Raw genomic sequence first — 19,159 nt, 5'->3', positions numbered from 1 at the left:
TGAGAGCTTTGAGGGCAGAAACTATTATATTCTTGATTTCTATGCCTGAGGAGTAAATACACTGGGCAGAACTGATAAAGATTTCTTGTCCAATCAGATACACTTATCTTTAGACCTAGGGCATCAGCAGGATTGATGCAAGTGCATTAAAAGATTTAAGCCATTTGCTTATATGGTCTATATCATTATAGATCGAAGGTAAATATTAGAGAAAATTAATTATTAATAATTAATAAAATAATAACAAATTAATATTAAATATTAGAGAAAAGCCCAAAGGTAGTTGTAATTTACTGTTTTGAAATAAACATGAGAGACTATGGACTCTGAGAAACAAACTGAGGGCCTCAGAGGGGAGGGGGGTGGGGGAATGGGATAGGCCGGTGATGGGTAGTAAGGAGGGCACATATTGCATGGTGCACTGGGTGTTATACGCAACTAATGAATCATCGAACTTTACATCGGAAACCGGGGATGTACTGTATGGTGACTAACATAATATAATAAAAAATCATTAAAAAATTAAATAGAATTATTTACTTTGGTTGTAATTTCTATAACAGTTTCAATGTATTATAAGATATTTAGGAACCTTAAAAGACATTTGGCTTTATGGATCCCAGTTTGGCTCATACTCCGTATGATTTCTAATTCCCAAGCTCTACAACCTTGGGCAAGTCACTTTGCCTCCCTGTGCCTCAAACCCTTCCAAAGGAGTTTAGCTGTAGCTGTCCAAAGTTCATATCTGCAGCTAAGATTCAGAGTCTTATTTTCAAGTACAGTAAGTGTATTGACTGAAGAGTCCCACAAAAGGGGGTACATGCCATTCATTATCCTTTGTCATGGAATAAATAAACCTTAGCATTCGGTATCCTTTTCTTTCCATAAACATACTTCACTTTTAACTGAGCTGTCTGAATGAATCCTACGATCAGCTGCTCTCTGACACTACCCAGTGGAATGTCAGACATAGTTTGTTGTTTAAAAATTCTCACGTAAAATCACCAGTTATTCCTAAATGATCACCGTAACAGTTTGGTATACTATGACTTGTTTTATGAGTGATTTTTGTTCCCTAATGACTTGTTTCCCACAGAAGGATTTTTTTCTTATATGCTGGGGAGTACTGGAGATGAGTTCCACTAAATATGAAAGGAACCTGTGCTTACTTTCACTCAGCTTAATGGTTTTGAGTTTCATCTATGCTGTTGCATATATCAATAGTCTGTTCTTTTATTTTTATTGCTGAGTGATAGTCTCTTGTATGGATGTACCACAATTTGCTTATTTATTCACCAAGTGGTGGACATTTCAGTTATAGTTTTTGGTGTTTATGAATAAAGATGCTGTAGCTATTTACATATAGGTATTTGCATGGGCATATGTTTTCCATTCTCTTAGATGGTTCTGGGACACATATAGGTGTATGCATAACTTCATGAGAAACTGTCAAACTCCTTTCAAAGTGGTGGTACTCTACTGCACCCCCCCCCCCCAGCAATGTCACTCCCGTTGCTTTGTGTCCATGCCAATCCTTGGTATTGATTGTTCATATACTTATTTTTAACTTTAGCCACCTACTAGATCCTGATTCCCTTGCTATCTCCATAATGATATTCTGGGCATCTTTGTGGTCCTGTGAAAGCCCTCTTTCTCTTGTGAGGCTGACAGTTTAGCCAAATGTTTTTACTAAGTCATGCACATTTGCTTATGTGGAATCAGGTTCTCCATCAAGTGGAGCCCAGCTAGGAGTCAGGTGTTCTGAATTGCCTTTTGTCAGCAGGTTGACTTGGTTGGAACATGATACTAGTGACTCTTCAGGATTAATAAAGTTAAGTCTACTTCACTGCGGAGACTGCTCCTATAATCCCATATAACTGCTTCATCCTAGAACCCTTCCAAACAAAGAACTCCAAAGAGAGTAAATGCTTCAGTGGAAATTTTTCATCAGTGGAGAAAAACCCCAAGCTGCATATTCAGTTATTATTCAAACTCGCTAGGAAATGAGGAGAGTCAAGCTGAACGACAACAGGCTAACGGACTTCTAATTGAAATGTCACTTTCACTATTGAACAAAAAGCCATTGCTGTGATGTGTGATACAAGTTGGTAGTGTCCTATTTCTTTGTGTGGAATTCCTTTTCTCCCATCACTGACTTAATCTGATTGCACCAGTTTGTCAGCTGTCAGTCTGTCATGTTTGGGTTCCCTGACCTGCAAAATATAGGTAATGGTAGTCTATGCAATTTAGCAATCATGCACCGACATTTGGTCTCTTATAATCAAGATGAACTAAGAATTTTATTTCCCCCTATAACTTTGGAATAGTAAAGTTCAAGTCTTCCTTTTTCATCTGTCTTGTATTTTACAGGTGGCTTGTTTAATATCTTGCATTCTTGTCCTGATAGTCATCTATGCAGTAGGACCTTTGCTTTACTGGCTGCCCATGGTACAGTAGTACTTTTTCATTATCTACTTTTTAACTTTACTTTTAATGAAATCATTGTATATTAAAATGTCTTAGAAGAGTAGCCTCAATGGCTCGACATCTGAAAACCATGTGACAGAAGTAATGATTGAATGGAGGGTGCTGGACAGAGACCACATTTGATGAGGGAGGACTGGGAAGGGACCATGGCTGTTTTCTGTTCTTAGGCTCATGTGTAAAAATGGCATTGTGGAATTAGAATTAGTCTGTGCTTGTTTGGAGGGTGGAACTGGGCAATCTCTGATATAAAAAGCAGACTTTGGAAGAATGTTGTCAGAACTTGGACTGTTAGAAAAATGTGTGTAGAGCAAAAGAGTAGGGAACAAAATACATCTTGCCATCCTTGATATCTCTATACAAAGTGACTCAGAACACCAGTGTGCTTTTCATAAACCTGGGGCACCAAAGTGACCCAAGTAAGATCCTGGTCTTCAGAGAGTCAGAGACCATCTCAATCCTGTCCTGTTCTAATTCTTCATTCATATAGTGACAAATCAGTCATTTCCACAGCAGGATCTTGTAATAATCAAGTTCACTTTTCAAGAGAGTTATAAATATCCTCATGTGAAACCAGATAATTGGTGTCAAAGGCAATTATGAAGAAATATATAATGTAAATATTTAATTTTTTGTAACAAACTTCAAATGGCAGTGGATAATTATTATAAAGTTAAGAGGACATCCAGCTTTATAAAATGCACCCTTATAATTCATTACTTTTCTTTTTTTCTTTCTTGTGTTTTACAATGGCATAAATTTTACACTGTGATTTTCTAGAATTGATATTATATTCCTAAAGTACAATAATATGTTAGTTCTAAACAAATTGAATATTACTTTAGTCTTTTAAATGATGATTGCTTTTCTCTAGTAAGTACTTGAAAAACAAACAAAGACTTAAAAATACCTTGGTCCTTTTAAATTCAGATTAAAATCTTTATCTTCTTCATCAACTTATTTCTTATTTGCAGTGTGTTCTTGCAAGTATTATTGTCGTGGGACTGAAGGGAATGCTAATACAGTTTCGGGACCTAAAAAAATATTGGAAAGTGGATAAAATCGACTGGGTAAGTAGAAATTTGACCTGGAATTTCCCTCTTTGGCTTTAACATGTATTGCAAAATCAACTTTAATATTTTTATTTGCAGAAAATAGTTTTTGCCATTTGAGACTTGTGCCCTTCATAAACTACCATTTTTTTTCAAGCTCGTAATAAAGGCATTAAAATATAAAATGTCTTTATAAGAAACAAATGGAAATTTGTCAACTTTTGACTGGTGTTGATTGAGAACTTTTAATGAAATGCTAGCTAACTTGAATGGATTGGGGATTCTCAGTATCCATTATGCATTGATTCTGGAAATGAAGCTCATCAAGGCAGTACACACTAATAGAACACATATGAAAAACCACCATTAATTGCTAAGAAATGTGTTGCATTAATATAGGTTGAACATCTTAACAGCGATCATATTCCTTCTAAATATAAAGTCTCATGAATTTAGTTTTAAAGGGGTTACACTGAGCGGAGCATTCTGTTAATAGGATGTTGCCAGCAAGAGATTAAATTTTACTGGGCGATGATTAAATGTGGCTTCTACTAACAGAAATGTGTAACATACTTATTCTATAGGAATCGATCTATGCAGGAGCATCAAAAATACTTTTGCTTTCCAATATGGGTAAAGTATTTCATAAGTACCCTCTGTTTAGCTCTATTATGACATTCCCCATATTGAAACGCAGTTATCTATATATTTTCTTTCCTTCAGATTCTTTGCTCAGAGAGACTTTGGGGGGATTATTTGTGCTGGTGCCTATTTTCATAATACTTCTCCCAAGGCTCAGTATTACTTTACCAAAGTACAAGGCTGGGTGCCATGGGGAATGCAGAGATAAATAAAGAACTACTTGTCCCCTCCAGACACTTATATTTGTGTAGGAAGCAGACATAGAAACATCAACTTATTATGCAAGGCATGACACAATATGACCTAGAAGCAGAAGTACAAACTTAGCTCTGGGGGAAGAAAATGGAGGCTGGAGCATTTAATTTGGACTGGGTCCATATGAAAGAGTCTGACAGCAGAGCTGAAATGTGAACTGAGAGTTGAAGGAACAGTATTTGATAGGCAGGCCAAAGGGTTAAAATTAGCCAGACTCATGGAAGATCATGACTTTTTTAAGGTGATATATGTGAGGTAACACATGGAAATAGGGAAATTAGAGGATGCAGACTTACTGAACAAGCTATTTGATAACCCTATGATTAAGGTATTTCTAAGAACTCACTAGTTACATAAGAGGGAGCATGTTACCATATTGGAAGGGGTGTGATGTCAGGGAAGGCTTCTTCCAGGAAATGATGGGTACAACATGTAGTGTGAGGGTGGGAGTAGTAACAGATGGGGTTGCAAAAGTTTAGAATGAGTGGGACTCAGAAAGGCTGCTCATGTCCTGTAAAGAAGACGAGACTTTATCCTGAAGGCAGTGAGACATCACCAAAGGGAGAAATAGGAATAAGATTTATGTATTAGAAGAGTCGCTTGAGTAATTTGGGGAAGATGGATGAAACTGCTTTAGTAAGTCAGCTAAGTAAGTGAGGAAGGCCTGGAACACAACTGAGACCAGGAGGTTCAAGAGGAAGAAATAGAGTTGAAAAATATTTAAGAGATTGCATTAATTTGTCCTCACCACCAATTCATCATATAAAGTGCATCAGTCTAGAACTACTTTTAAGTTTCTGGTTAGGAATATCACTGAAGGAAGATGATGTCATTCAGTTATAGAACATAGAAGATTGTTTAAGTGTATTTAGTCGTTAGCTTTAGTTAGTTTTTTTTTCTCTCTTAAATACAGGTTCTCATTCCTGAGTTACTTATTTCAATTCATCCCTTTGTTTTCTGTATGTCATCATCAAGTAGTTTTTCAAGAAAGGCTTATATGTTTTATATTCCCTGAGCTGCTGATGGTAAAAATATCTACATGTCTTTTTTTTTTTTTTTCCCATACTAGAAGGAGGTTACTGGCTGAGTCTAAAATGCTTTCCCACAGGACTTTTTAGACTTGGCACTATCTTCAGGTATTGAGGGATGAGACAGAAATCACAGGTCAACATGATTTTTTTGTTATTTTATGTGAATTAGTTTTTCTGCATGGATGTTCAGTGAAGTTCTTTCATGCCTGTGATGTCTGGTAATATTATCAGAATATTTCTTGTGGTCGAACACCCAGTATCAAGTTTCTATGAGAGTGATGTATCCTTTTGATCTCAGAATTAAGGATTATATACAAAATTTCTTCTAATACATCTCTTTATATTTTTTCAAATCTGTATGTTCTTTTAATGAATTATGTATTTGTTGACTTTATTTTGTCTTTCTTTGTATCTATACATTTTCCCATGCTTATTTTTGGGAGCATGTGTGTGGTTTTTCTGAACTATTTACTGTATCTCTGTTACGGATTTCTAGTTATGATTATCTCTCTCTCTCTTTCTTTCTAGCTCTATCTCTCTCTCTTCATCTTTCTGATGAAGAAAGATGGCTTTTTTATCTCTATAATGTTTTTATTTCCATCCATGTCCTTTCCTAAATTCTTCCAGCTTATTTTGAAAAATCTCTTTCAGTTTTCCTTTTTTTAAATATATTTTTTCTTCTTTGAATCTTCACATCTATTTTTGAGGGTTTGTGTGTATGTGGGGGGGTTATATTGCCTATTACATGTCTAAACCTACCCTCTGTCTCTGTTTTGTTCTTTTGTTTCCCTCCCCATTTCTATAAATAAGTCGCTTGATGATTCTTCTATGATTATAATGCATTTTTAGTGGACCCAGCTATTTGCTGAAAAGTAATGTGGGGAGGGCAGAAGGTAGGAAGTAAGGCAGAGCAGCCCACAGCTCTGATTTAGGTATATCATCAGAAGATTTGTCCCTTGTTGAAACAAAGCCTCACAATCACAGGCTCTTTTGTGACCTGACACTTACTGTCTTCTCTCCCTTCTTCCTGTTGCTTCACCCCTGTCAGTCTCCTTTGGTTAGGAAGTTAGGTTGTAAGTGATACAACTGGCATTTCATTTTACTGCTTTTCTTTCTATGGTATAAAATAGATATCATATGGGTACATTTCCTTCTTCTCTGGTGGTCCACCATTGCCCCAAGAACTTAGAACTCTTATCGGAAAATTATTATATAGAATTCTTAAAACTGTGACATTCATGAAGAAATCTGTAATTGATTGAAATTTGAGGGTAAATGTGTTGGCTTCCAGTGTCCTCCTTGATCTCTTACAGATTTTCACAGTATTTGGCAAATCTACACCATATTTTGTAGTTAGGAGTTGTGACCATGTTCTTGTTTCATTGAAGCTGGGTTTTCCTCCCTATATATTCATTTTTTGTATTGTTTTGGATGGATTTCAACAGAAGGTAGTAGAGTAAAAGTGCCTTTACTATCCCGTCTAAATCTATACTTAAAAAGATAATCCTGGCAGCAGTATAGCAAATGGCTTGCAGTGCTGATAACAACAGCAGGTAATTGAGTAGGAGGCTGTCAGAATAGTTTGAGCAAGCCATAGTAAAGAAGAGGGTATGGTTTGAGATTTTTTTTTTATTAAAAATTGATAGGAAATGATTGGACAAGTAGGTGAGAAAAGAGAAATAATAAATATGATCCCACAGTTTCTGATTGTAGTGTCTTAAAGAATATTAGTATTATAACTGAAAGAGAACATTGAAGGAATGGGAGACTTTGGGGTGAAGTTAGTAAGTTTGCATTTGAGTTTGAAGGTATTGATAGACAGTTTGAAAAGTGGTTTAATAGCTCAGAATTGGTAGTCTCCTATATACAGATGGTAGTTAAAATTTTGGAGGAAATAGTACATTGTTGGCAAAAACTATGGTTGAGTAAGGTGACACGAATGTAACAGATGCATGATGGTTGAATGAGACATTCATTCATTTAGCTTGGCAAAGCTTCCTAAGGTTGAAGTGGACAGGTGTTTCTTAGTTGCTAAGGAATTCAACAGTGAGAAGCCATGGATGATTGAGATACAAGCTGGGGATAGCATTTATAGTAAGAATATTGCACAGACTTTTTTGGGTATAGGTTATATTACCCAGTAGACAGAATATGTCCAGATTACTCAATAGATAGAATATACCTAAAATATCACGGAAGTGAAGTTACCAAAGATGTGTATATATGTAAAATAATTTGAAAGTTGAAAGTCTAAAAAAATTATGTGAGCAGTCATCACATGAAAAGTTAGAAATTTTTATTTCTTTAAATGGTTTATAGTTTAATAATGATTCCACTTTGAGCTATAGATAAAAACCCTGTCTGAGGTAATGAGGAAATAGGAATCCAAAAGGGAGGCCACGGGCTCAGAGCTGAGTTTGAGTCACTGAACAGTGGAGTTAGAATTCACATCTACAGAAATATAATAATATATATCAATCACCAGAACAGATCGGGAAGAGGTGAAGTGATTGAGTGGCTGCACAGCTGTGTAAGGGTTTATATGTTTATGTATTTCCTACTTGAGGTCAGCTTTGGGGTTAGCTTGTGTTTAGGGGCTGTGCGTGTTAATAGAGGAGGGATCAAGTGGGAACACATAATGAAAAAAATAGGAGCCTGGGAGTTAACTAATTTCTTATAACTGTGACAACCAACATTTGGATCTTTAATAGAAATTGTTACAGAATAGTGTTGGGACTTACTTTAACCAATGTAACTGTTTACTGGTCTATGTTGTTATAATTTACATTTGATATTTTTTTCAAAGCTATAAATATAGCCCCAGGAAATAACTAAGCATTGTGAACCCAACTTACAATAGATGATGCTGTGGGAGAGTAAATATGCTTTAAAAATAGAACCAGATGGTACCAAAATTTTTGGTTGCTCTGATGAATCATGGCCTCTGGGCTCTGTGGGTTTTTTTTAAATGGCAGGGACCAGGATCCTCAGTTCTCTATGCTATATTGAATCATGGAGGTCGGCCATTAAGAATTGGACTTTTAAGCTTTTGGTGAGGTCTTATCCTGCCACACCCAGGCGGGTCAGTCAGCATTAAGAGATGAGTAAGAAACAAAGCAATCATGGCAAGTTGAAGTAATGATCAAAAACTTGCAGCCTTATTTTGTATGTGATGGAGCATAATGTAATACATTAGGGAAGAAAAATTACACTGTATACATATAAAAGACTCGAATGATTGTCTTTTCACCTGAATAGAGGAAAAGCATCTCTGTGTCTAACCTATGAGATGACAGGCTGAGGATGATGTCATAATAAGTCCTAACTTAGCATTACATTTCTTGGTGATGGATCTGAACACGAGAACACTTAAAATATATTTTCTCTTTTTACTCCAGAATGTTTGTTTCTTCTGTATCAAAAGGAATTTTATAGATAAAAATCCCTCCATTTGCTTCCAAGAGCTTAGCTTTTCAAAATAGCCCATCATGAAGAACCACTCAAGCTCCATTTAGATAAATAATACAAAGGAGAAGCATTTTGAGTAAAAAATGCTATTTAGAAACTTTCACTTCAAACTTGTCTCACCCCGCCCCACAAAAATCTGTGCTATCATCAGATTATAGAGAAGTTTCTAACTTTTTCATTTGCATATGAAATTGAATTAGTTTGTTGAAGATGTTTTAAAGCTCTAATATAGCCATCGGGACAGAAAGAAATCAACTTAGAATTGTATGCATAGGTAAAGTAGTGCAAATAATTTGGGGAAAAGAGAGCTTAAACATTTTGTTGGTCTGCATTTGATAAATGCAGGATATTGTGTTTAGAAAATATGACCTTCTGGATTTCACAAATTATTTTACTTTTAAAGATCTTTTTTTTTTTTTGCCAGTAATAAACTTAGAAATGTCAACTATAATACAATATTTTAAGATAGATTGTCATTTCAGGTGGTGGACAAAACTGTAATAATGTTGGAATCCCAACTAAAGGAGAAAAAGAATTTCCTTGCCATCTTTTGAAATATTCCCAAGGCCTAAATTGGCCCAGACTTTTCAGCTTTCACAATTTCGTAAGAAGTTGTCCCTTCCAAATAAAATTACAACAATCTCTATAGTGGCTGATCTAAGAGTGGCATTGGTAGTGTTAGATTCGGTCATTTTAACCATTAGGCTTTGAGGGTCTTATGTAGTAATAAACTACATTAGTTCTTTGTATAGCAATCCTAGAAATTGTGGGGAATGACCAATTACAATTGCTTGTAATGTTATTACGTTAAATGAGAAAACAGTGGAAAATGATGGCATGCTTTTGAACCATACACATCAACTAACTATTTGCAGATCTGAAAGAAAGTGTTGTTGGGGATTGAACTAAGGGCTGGCAGTTTCTAGAAATGAAAGAATGTGTCTTTTCCCCACCTTTGGCGCTGGGAGTCCAAAGGGACCAGGATTTGTTTCTCCGTTCCCGGGCTTCTGTTTACCACTTTTTAAATAATCTATTCTTGGCGAGAGATTTGGTCACAGGAATGTTGTAGAATAAGATTGTGAGGACTTTAACAATCATGACAAAGATGAGAATTATCAGAGGGCTCGCATCTTGTTTCCTGTTTCTCTTCCAGGGCATCTGGGTCAGTACATATGTATTTACAATATGCTTTGCTGCCAATGTGGGGCTGCTGTTCGGTGTGGTCTGTACCATAGCTATCGTAATCGGTCGCTTCCCAAGGTAAGATCTAACTTAAATGCTGTCTGTTTTGACACAGCAGAAACGTAAATGGTATTGCCAGTTACTTTTATTTCTGTGGAATATTTAGTGCTACGCTCATGTTTTAGTTGGAATCAGAGAATTAGAGATGAAAAAGAAAAGGTTTATCAACATATGATCTATAACAGTATTGGTCTTAATGAGGAGAAATACCTTGTCCACACTATAAAGTATAATATATAAACTCTATCAAAGTAAATAAATTAACCTATAGCTATACACTGTGTCACAGAGTTGGTTTGTTTTTTTTTTTTTAATCAAGTGATGGGGATATATTTTCCAATCGCTACATAAAATCTAATCATTTAGAAAATTAAATAACCAGTATATTTAATTTTTCAGAAGCCAGATTTATATATCTATATAAATTTCTTCTAGATAATTTTTTGAAGAACTCTAGATAATTTATCGAAGATTTCTACTGTACGTCTGTAAACCATTCCCCTATTTTGACCAGTGCTTTCTCTACTTTCTGAGTGTTCATCATCTGATAATGGTTCTATTCATTTCTCATTCTTCCCTTGAAATTGTCTGTGAAATAACATACTTCAAAAAATTTTAAGTTTCACTTCTATAGATTCTACAAAGAGATTTCCGTAGAAATCTACCTGTGTAGATCATCAGTGTCTGGTCCTATCTTGCCATTGATTCCCTCTTTACTTCTTTTTATCCTAAAACAAGATTTTCCCAAACACTATATATTTTCTTATAACTCTTTTTGTCAATCTACCTCTTGTGGCTTGGACATATGGGGCTCTGGGAACCAAGATGAGGTAAGTTATATTTATTAATCTCTTAGATGTCTCCAGTGTTACTTTCTATTCCCAAGGATCCCAGAGAAACACAGATTTACCAATGTTTTATGAACAAATGGAATATAGGATTTTAACCATTATGGATATGTTCTAATTGTTAAAATAAAATAACATCCTTTTTACATTTCTTTGTTACTGTAGTGATTAGGAAATGCCACTTTATTTTTTATCTGATTGAATTCTAGGGCAAAGACTCTGAGTATAAAAAACATGAAAGAAATGGAATTGAGGGTGAAGATAGAAACCGATGGCGTAAGTTTAGTTTCTTTTCCTTTGTGTAATTCTTATAATTCAGCTAGTTTTAAGGTATCATAAGTAGATAAGGTATGTTTTTAAAGACATAATAATTTTATTTTTAATTAGCATGAACTTTCAGTGGTATATGTAACCACCATCCATGTGCAGTGGACATGCAACAAAATAAACAGCACAACAACAAAAATCTTATGTTAGCATTCAGCTAAGATGATAGCATGGTTCATAGAACTACAGCTCACAGTGGAATCGTGGTCCAGATTACTTCAGGCATTTGGAAACCTCTTTTCCATTCACTAAGTTGCATAAAATAGTCAAACTAAACAAATAGTCTATTCTGAATTAAATGATGGAAGAAGACAGGGAATAGGGAAAGGAATAAAGCAAGGTTGGATCATGGTATGCTTTTATTTTTTTTTAACAGAGTCAATGAGATTGTATTATTAGCAGAGGGTAATTAAGTCCACTGGTTATGGAATGCCAATAGGATTCGTTTCTTGCACAGTGGGCACCTTTTTAAGGAAACAGCTTATGGAAATTGTCTTGCCCTGTCCATGCTTAGACAGGCCAGTTCTAGTTTCTTATTCTGAAGAATGACCAAAACAAGTTTAAAGTGAGGGAAAAAAATAATTGACTTAAATATCTTACCAATTTAAAAAAATTGGCTTCACTTTGAACCTGCTTTGTAAATGTTTGGCTAACCATTTTTTTCTCTATTTAATGATATTTACTTGTTTCAGTACCTCATGATTGCCTTCAGAACAAAGAGAACTGGCCTCCCACCAGAAGGACCTGTTGTCAGGGTATTTCTGAGTAGATTGGGAGTAGGAAGTAGCACCAGGAGTCTTTCTGTGACACCCAGGGAAATGGCGCACGTGTTTACACATGCACCTGTGTGTGCCTGTGTGTATGTGTTTAAATTGAAGAATAATTAGCATATGCTACTGTATTAGATTCAGGTAAACAACATAGCGATTCAATATTATATACATTATCACTTGTGTTTTTAATAAGTGTGAAAAAGTTTGCTTCATAGAGAGCTACTAGAATCCAGAACCCCAAGAGTGTCCCAGACTCAAGTTTTCCACCAGTGATGCCTTTCATTTCTTTCTTTAAATTTTCCATGAGAATTAAGTGCTCACACAAAGTCCCAGGCTGGCTCTTGAGCCCCTCAAGGCCTCTCTGTATCCACCCTACACAAACAGTTATGCACATTAGCCTCGACATTCGTAGCTTTGAAAGAGAATTCCACTTTGACCATTTTCCAGCTTAAAGACTATTCAGAAGATAAATTCTATCTAATCTGTTCTTTCTCTTCAGGCTAAACATGTGGGCATGTGAATGAGGGAAGATAGAAATGCTAGAATTCTTCCATGTCTTTAAACACTGGTTCTGGTTTAGTCACATACCTGAATAATAACCGCGTCACATGGAAATCTTAATTTTATTAGAACATTACACTTCACTAATCATTTAATGTTTTGTATTAAAAATAAAGGGAAAGAAAGCTCAGAGCAAGATTTGAACATGAGCTGTCAGGTGGAGTTTTTAGCCAACTTTAAGCATGGCAGGGGTCCGCCACTTCCCTCCTCAGTTCATGCCCTTCCACCTTCTTCACATGAAACACACGTCCTCAGTGTGGGAGACCTCTTTTGGGGTGAATTCAACCCCATTGAGAATTTCTTTTCTGACACAATTTGAATCTTTATTCCTAAACAAATGCCTGTTTGTTTAAAAAAAAATTAACTTTTAAACAACACGTTGGCCCAATCATGTGGTATGATTGGTGGGTTGGTCTTAGATGTGGGCTTCTTTTTTTTTTTTAGGATTTTATTTTTTTATTTGACAGAACAGAGAGAGAGAGAGCTCATGAGAGAGAGAGAGAGAGAACATGCAGGGGGAGTACCAGAGGTAGGGGAGAAGCAGGCTTTCCACTGAGTGGGGAGCCCAATGTGGGTCTCCATCCCAGGACCCTGGGATCATGACTTGAGCCGAAGGCAGATGCTTAACCAACTGAGCCACCTGCTCCTGATGTGGGGCTTTATGATAACTAAATATGACAGGTCCAAGAATTGTTTCATTTTTTGTTTGTAAGAGATTTATTCTTCTTTAAAAAGTTTAATTCCAGTGAGTTAACATACAGTGTTATATTAGTTTCAGGTGTACAATATAGTGATTCAGCAATTCCATACATCACCTGGTGTTCATCACAAGTGCCCTCCGTAATCCCCATCACCTATTTAACCCAACCCCCACCCTCCTCCCCTCTGGTAACCATCAGTTTCTTCTCTATAATTAAGAGTCTGTTTCTTGATTTGTCTTTCTCTGTAAGAAGTTTACTCTTGATTAAAAGTTAATTTGATAACTTAAGGTTTTTGTTTTCTGGAATTGTTTATTCATAGCAAATCTCACTTTCTAGAGTTTAATTAGTTGTATAGCCATAGAAACATTTTGAGATTATGTAGTTTAAAAAATATATGTCTACTTTAAGAGATGAGGAAGCTGGGGGAGCCTGGGTGGCTCAGTTAAGTGCCTGCCTTTGGCTCAGGTCATGATCCCAGGATCAAGCCCCGCATCAGGCTCCCTGCTCAGCGGGGAGTCTGCTTCTCCCTCTGCTTGTGCTCTCTCTGTCTGTCAAATAAATAAAATGTTAAAAAAAAAAAAAGATGAGGAAGCTGAGAGTAATACATAATATTTTCTTTCTTTTATCTTTCTTTCTCTGACTGTATGCTTCACTATTCCCTGAGTTTCCTCTTCTATGCAAGTACTAAAACCTGAAGGAGTATGCTTTATTTAGTTGGTAAGGAGTTATTTCATAGAACTTCCCATCTTTTCCATTTCTAGGTCAGACCCTTGTCCCAAAGATCATGGAGAACATGATTTCAGTTGCACACCAACAATTGGTGCCAGGAAGACCTGGGTGGTGGCCAAAGCAGTCACTTTTGTTTGGAAGCGTTTTCTTGTCCTTTCCTGCATCTCTTACCTGCATCCTGGCAATCCAGTGTAACCTAGGCCTGCCCAAAGTGAAACCACATTCCCCATACTACCTCTTGGTTTCTTTCTCCTATTTAGAACTATCAGTCACTTGTAAGGTTATAATTCTAGCCAAAAGAAAGCTATGTCATTATGAGGTAAATGACTGAGAGTTGACCCTTTAGGACATATTTTCATTGAAAAAATACTGATGACCCAGTGAATAAATTTTTGATTTCTAGATTGTATGAAAGAGGTACTTTTGGGAGGACAGGGCTTCCTGGTACTTTTTGGATATCCTAGAGTGTTACCCTCTCCAAATCAGTAAGAATAAGGGCCACTTTCTGAAAAGATGCAGACTCATCTCATAGTTGTTAATGTTTCGTAGTAAAGAGGAAGTACGTATTTTTCCCAAGAAGCATGATAGTATAGTAAGTTCTCCAAATAAGTTTTAATAATGACAACCTTGGCTAAGAGATTGCTTCATCATTGAGTGACATTTGGATTTGTAAGATTTAGACTCTTTAGATAGAGTTATCCTCTTTTATTTCATTCAGAACTCTGAATTAATTCCTATTCTCCTCCAAAAGGAAACCCTGCAGCAGGTGAAAATTATCTCAATAAACAATCCACTTGTTTTCCTGAATGCAAAGAAGTTTCATACTGATCTAATGAACATAATCCAAAAGGACAATGCAAGCAACCAGCTACTGGATGATGTCAGCAAGGTAGGATCAGCTAGTTCATGATTACAATAATGTACTACAAATACCCTTATATCATGATACTAAGGTATGAATCATGAAATATAATACATTATAAGAGTGCTTAGGAACGTCTCCCTCCGCAAAGCCTTCTATTGTATTATACTTTTCATTTGGTTCTTGTAATTAGTTTTTAGGTAATCACTCATTCATTCATTCATTCATTCAGCATTTATCTAGTGGACATATGTACTAGGTACTATAACCCTGAAAAGAATAAATAAGACAAATCATTTAGCTTAAAGGACCTTTTTACCAAGAGAAAGAAGAGTCAGATCCAAATCTAAAAGACATAGAATCTGATAAATGACTTCAGAGAAGCATAAACTGTTGCCATCATTATAACATTATTATATAAAAAGACTAGCATTCTTTATCTCCACAAGTTATCTTCATTAACAGAGACATCAAATGTGCTTCGGGTTGATTTTATGTAAATAAGCTCTCTGTGATTATCTGAATCCTTAAGCCCATAAGCATGGACTTTGGAGCTAAGCTGCCTGGGTTTGCTGTTGATGATCTGTGGCAACTTAACTGAGATTTTAAACCTCTTGTGATTCGATTTCCTGATCTATAATCAGGATGATTAAATGAGTTAAAATATGCAAGGCAGTCAGAATATTGTCTGTCCTACTCAATACTATAAAATCTTAACTAATATTGTTAGTTTGATTGAGTGCAAGTAGTACCCTCTCCATGAAGCTTTCTGTGACTACTTCAGATTACAAAGGTCTCTTTCTCTTGTATCCTTGAGTGTATATTATCCCCAGTCGCTCAAGTACATAGGAAGTATTGACTCTCTCATTTCTAGCATCTCAGGAGCTGTCCAGTAACACATTCCTGTTCCTTGCAGCTTTATGCTTCTATCTTAGGGCCTCATATCCACACTATAGAGGCCCTAAACCCAGGATCAGATATATTATTTACTGGGCACAGTGAAAAATGAAAATGTGAGGTCCCCTGTTTAACAATTATTGAGAATTTCAAGATGGCATTCACAGAGCATTAAACCAAGTAGGGGACCCTTCCAAGCATGGGAACCTGTATGACTACACAGGTTGCATGCCTACAAGACTGGTCCTGCCTGTATATCTCCAGCTCTGCCTTTTCCCCTCACTCTTTAGGGTGTCATTTTCAGCAGATTATTAGGAACCCCACCTGCGATTTTGGGTTGAGAAGAACTTGCACTCATGCCAAAGATGGACATACATTCCTAGTTGTTCAAGTTGGATGCAAGTCTTCTTTCTTTTACAAAGCCATGCTTAATTCATAGTAGTGTTTAGCTCTGTTGTGAGATAGGCAGGTTCTTGTGGCTGACGTAAACTCACAACTACCATGCACAATAATATTGTGGGAAAATTTGTCCACAGTTCCAAATAACCGAATTAACCAGTAAGAAATGTGTAGTCTTATTTTACCAAAATATAAGTTTACTTCTTGAAATGATATGCTTCTTTGTAGGCTTTATCATGTCTAGTAGAGTATCCGACTTGAATATTCTTATAAGCAGTTATTTATTGATAGCTGATAGTATTTTCCTTAGCATTTTCCTGCAAGACTAAGGTTATTCCAACGTGTGTTCAGAAATTGAAAATTGGCATATGGTTTCTCTCATAGCATATCAAGTCAGAAATAAATCTCATTAATGGAGCCTTCTGGGAGGAGGTTCCACATATATGATTCCACCTACTTGGGACTTAGGAACTTTGAGTCTAATAATCAAGGAGTGTTCATGAATCTAGGTTATTGGTACATAATGACATCCAAAGGGATTCTTTAACTCAGAACTCTATGGTGGTGAGAAAGGATTTCTTGAGAGTATGTTTCGCTATAATGAGAATAATGCAAATATTGTGTGTATTTACAGACTGTGAGTTTTAAAGGATACACTAAGGATTCACATGGTAATCTGGAAGCTCTTCTGTCTGAGGAATCAGAGATAAACCTTTATTCAGAATGATTAAATGGGTGGATTGAGCAGTGTGGATGCTCTTTGGGACATCTCCTATTATTCTTACCATACACTGTCTGTCTGAGATATCTACTTCTTGTTCTAAGGCCCCTGCTTGTTCCAATTTCAGTTTTAGAGTAACAAGTCTGCATCAGTTAACGTCTACCACAGCTTTACCTCCTTTCACTGCACTTTGTACAGTGGTCCACAGTACCATCTTAAACTGGGGTGCTCTGCTGGGGCCTTGGTCTTCTCTCCCAGCTGTATTTTCAACAGATGGCAGTGATGGAAGGGCATTTAAAACACCCTAGGGCAAGAAGAATCATACTGTATTCAAAACTCAAACTGATAAAGGATTTCCTGCTTTGTTATACTGTGACAATATATTTCCTACATGTCATCGTTAAATATCTTCCTGAATGTAGAAGCTTCTGGGTGATGATCTCAGGGTGCTAGTGTTTAGTGGATTCATGTTCATTATTACGTAGGTTATATACAGATGGATACTCATATAATAATCACCATTTTGTGACTTCACTTTACAAAGGAAGTTTCAGTCTGCTGTTTATCCAAAATTTTCTTTTGCTCAGACCAGGTATTTTTTTAAAATAGATTTTATTTTTTGGAACAGTTTTAGACACACAAAAAAATGGGAAAGTGTTAGTACAGAGAGTTCCTATACACCCCGCACAATACAGTTTTTGCTGTTATTAGCATTTTGGGTTAGTGTGACATATTTGTTACAATCAGTGAACCTATATTGATACATTGTCATTAACTAAACTTCATGCTTTATTCAGTGTCCTTTTTCTGTTCCAGGATTCCATCCAGGATATCACGTTATGTTTGGTCTCCTTAGATTCTGCTTCACTGTGACAATGTCCCAGACTTTTCTTTTTTGTTGACCTTGACAGTTTTGAGTAGTATTCGTCAGGTGTTTTGTAGAATATCCTTCTCTTGGAATTTAGCGTGGTAAGATCAGGGTGTAGCAGCCCACACGTAAAGAGTGTGGAGTTATGCTTCACCTCCTTGAGGGTGCAGTATCTACATAAATTATTGAAAATTCTTTTGCACAGATTAAAAATAAGAGGAGGGAAAAGGAACTCACATGCATTGAATGTCTCTCAAGGACTAGTCCCTTTAACTAGGCCAACTTAATCATCACCAGCCCCATGATGTAAGTGGTATTAACCTGACTGCTACAAAAAAGGAAGATTGAGACTTAGAAATGTAAAATTACCTGGTGGAAATACAGCTGATAACTGTCAGACCCAGAATTAAAGTATATAAGCTGCACACTGGGTATCAAGAAGAGAAAATAGATGTTCTCTAGTCAGCCTTGAAGATGAAACTGATGTGATGTCTCAGAGAAGTGGTATAATGTGGTGCTTGGGAGCATGAAGTTCTGAATGAAAAAGCATGAGCGTGGGTTTGAGCCGAGGTTCTTACTAGCTTTGTGACTTCTGTCAAGTTATTTAACCTTTCCAATCTTTAGCTCCCTCTTATGAAAAATGAGATTAGTATCTTCGTAGGATTTTTCTGAGGATCAAATAATTAATATAGAGTCCTTAGTATGTAGCAAGTAGTCAGAAATATCAATTACTCTCATCATCAACATTTGAGAGGTAGATAGCATGTGATCTCATTAGAGGCATCAATTATTGTCAATTTCAAAGAACTTTGATTGTAGGATACAGGTTATTTTCACTTTCCAGCATTTCCATAAATCGGGACTGTTTCTCAGGCGTTTCCATGGAGCTGCAGATGAACAGTTCACTTCCATGTAATATGAAATACATGGTTAGTGGCTCTCTCTCAGAGAATGTGGTGTGGATGAGGTTAATTTCTGATTGGATACACTACATGAAAACAGAAGCAAATGTTTAATTCCTGATCAAAAGTCAAAACAAGCTAGGTCTTGCAGAAAATGTTCTAAACAAGATAGTCTGACTTGGTAATGTACGTTATTTACTGAGCTAATAAATACTTAGAACGTATTGTATGGAGCACTGGGTGTTGTACGCAAACAATGAACCATGGAGCACTACCTCAAAAACTAACATAGCGTAATAAAATTGAATAAATAAATACTTAGAACCAATGGTCATTTTATTATTTCAATGTGTTGTATTTATCATTCTAAAAAAAAAGACTAGTGAAAAATGATATT

At 36.1% G+C, this 19,159-nt stretch overlaps 1 protein-coding gene across 2 annotated transcripts in view; it reads left to right on the top strand.

Annotated features, from left to right (window-relative positions):
* SLC26A7 (solute carrier family 26 member 7) overlaps positions 1 to 19,159 on the top strand; it is a 111,608-nt gene that overhangs the window by 73,080 nt on the left and 19,369 nt on the right. Inside the window, exons 10-14 of one of the 2 annotated variants that reach the window (XM_045805987.2) lie at positions 2,371 to 2,448; positions 3,459 to 3,554; positions 10,086 to 10,192; positions 11,232 to 11,298; positions 14,865 to 15,002. In XM_045805987.2, the coding sequence (XP_045661943.1) occupies positions 2,371 to 2,448; positions 3,459 to 3,554; positions 10,086 to 10,192; positions 11,232 to 11,298; positions 14,865 to 15,002 (486 nt within the window). The other variant, XM_045805988.2, reaches the window with a different exon arrangement.

The sequence above is a fragment of the Ursus americanus genome, chromosome 9 (genome assembly GCF_024610735.1).
Source record: "Ursus americanus isolate L20-20 chromosome 9, mUrsAme1.1.p, whole genome shotgun sequence".
Lineage (NCBI taxonomy): Eukaryota > Metazoa > Chordata > Mammalia > Carnivora > Ursidae > Ursus > Ursus americanus.
This window is presented reverse-complemented; position numbering and strand designations above follow the sequence as displayed.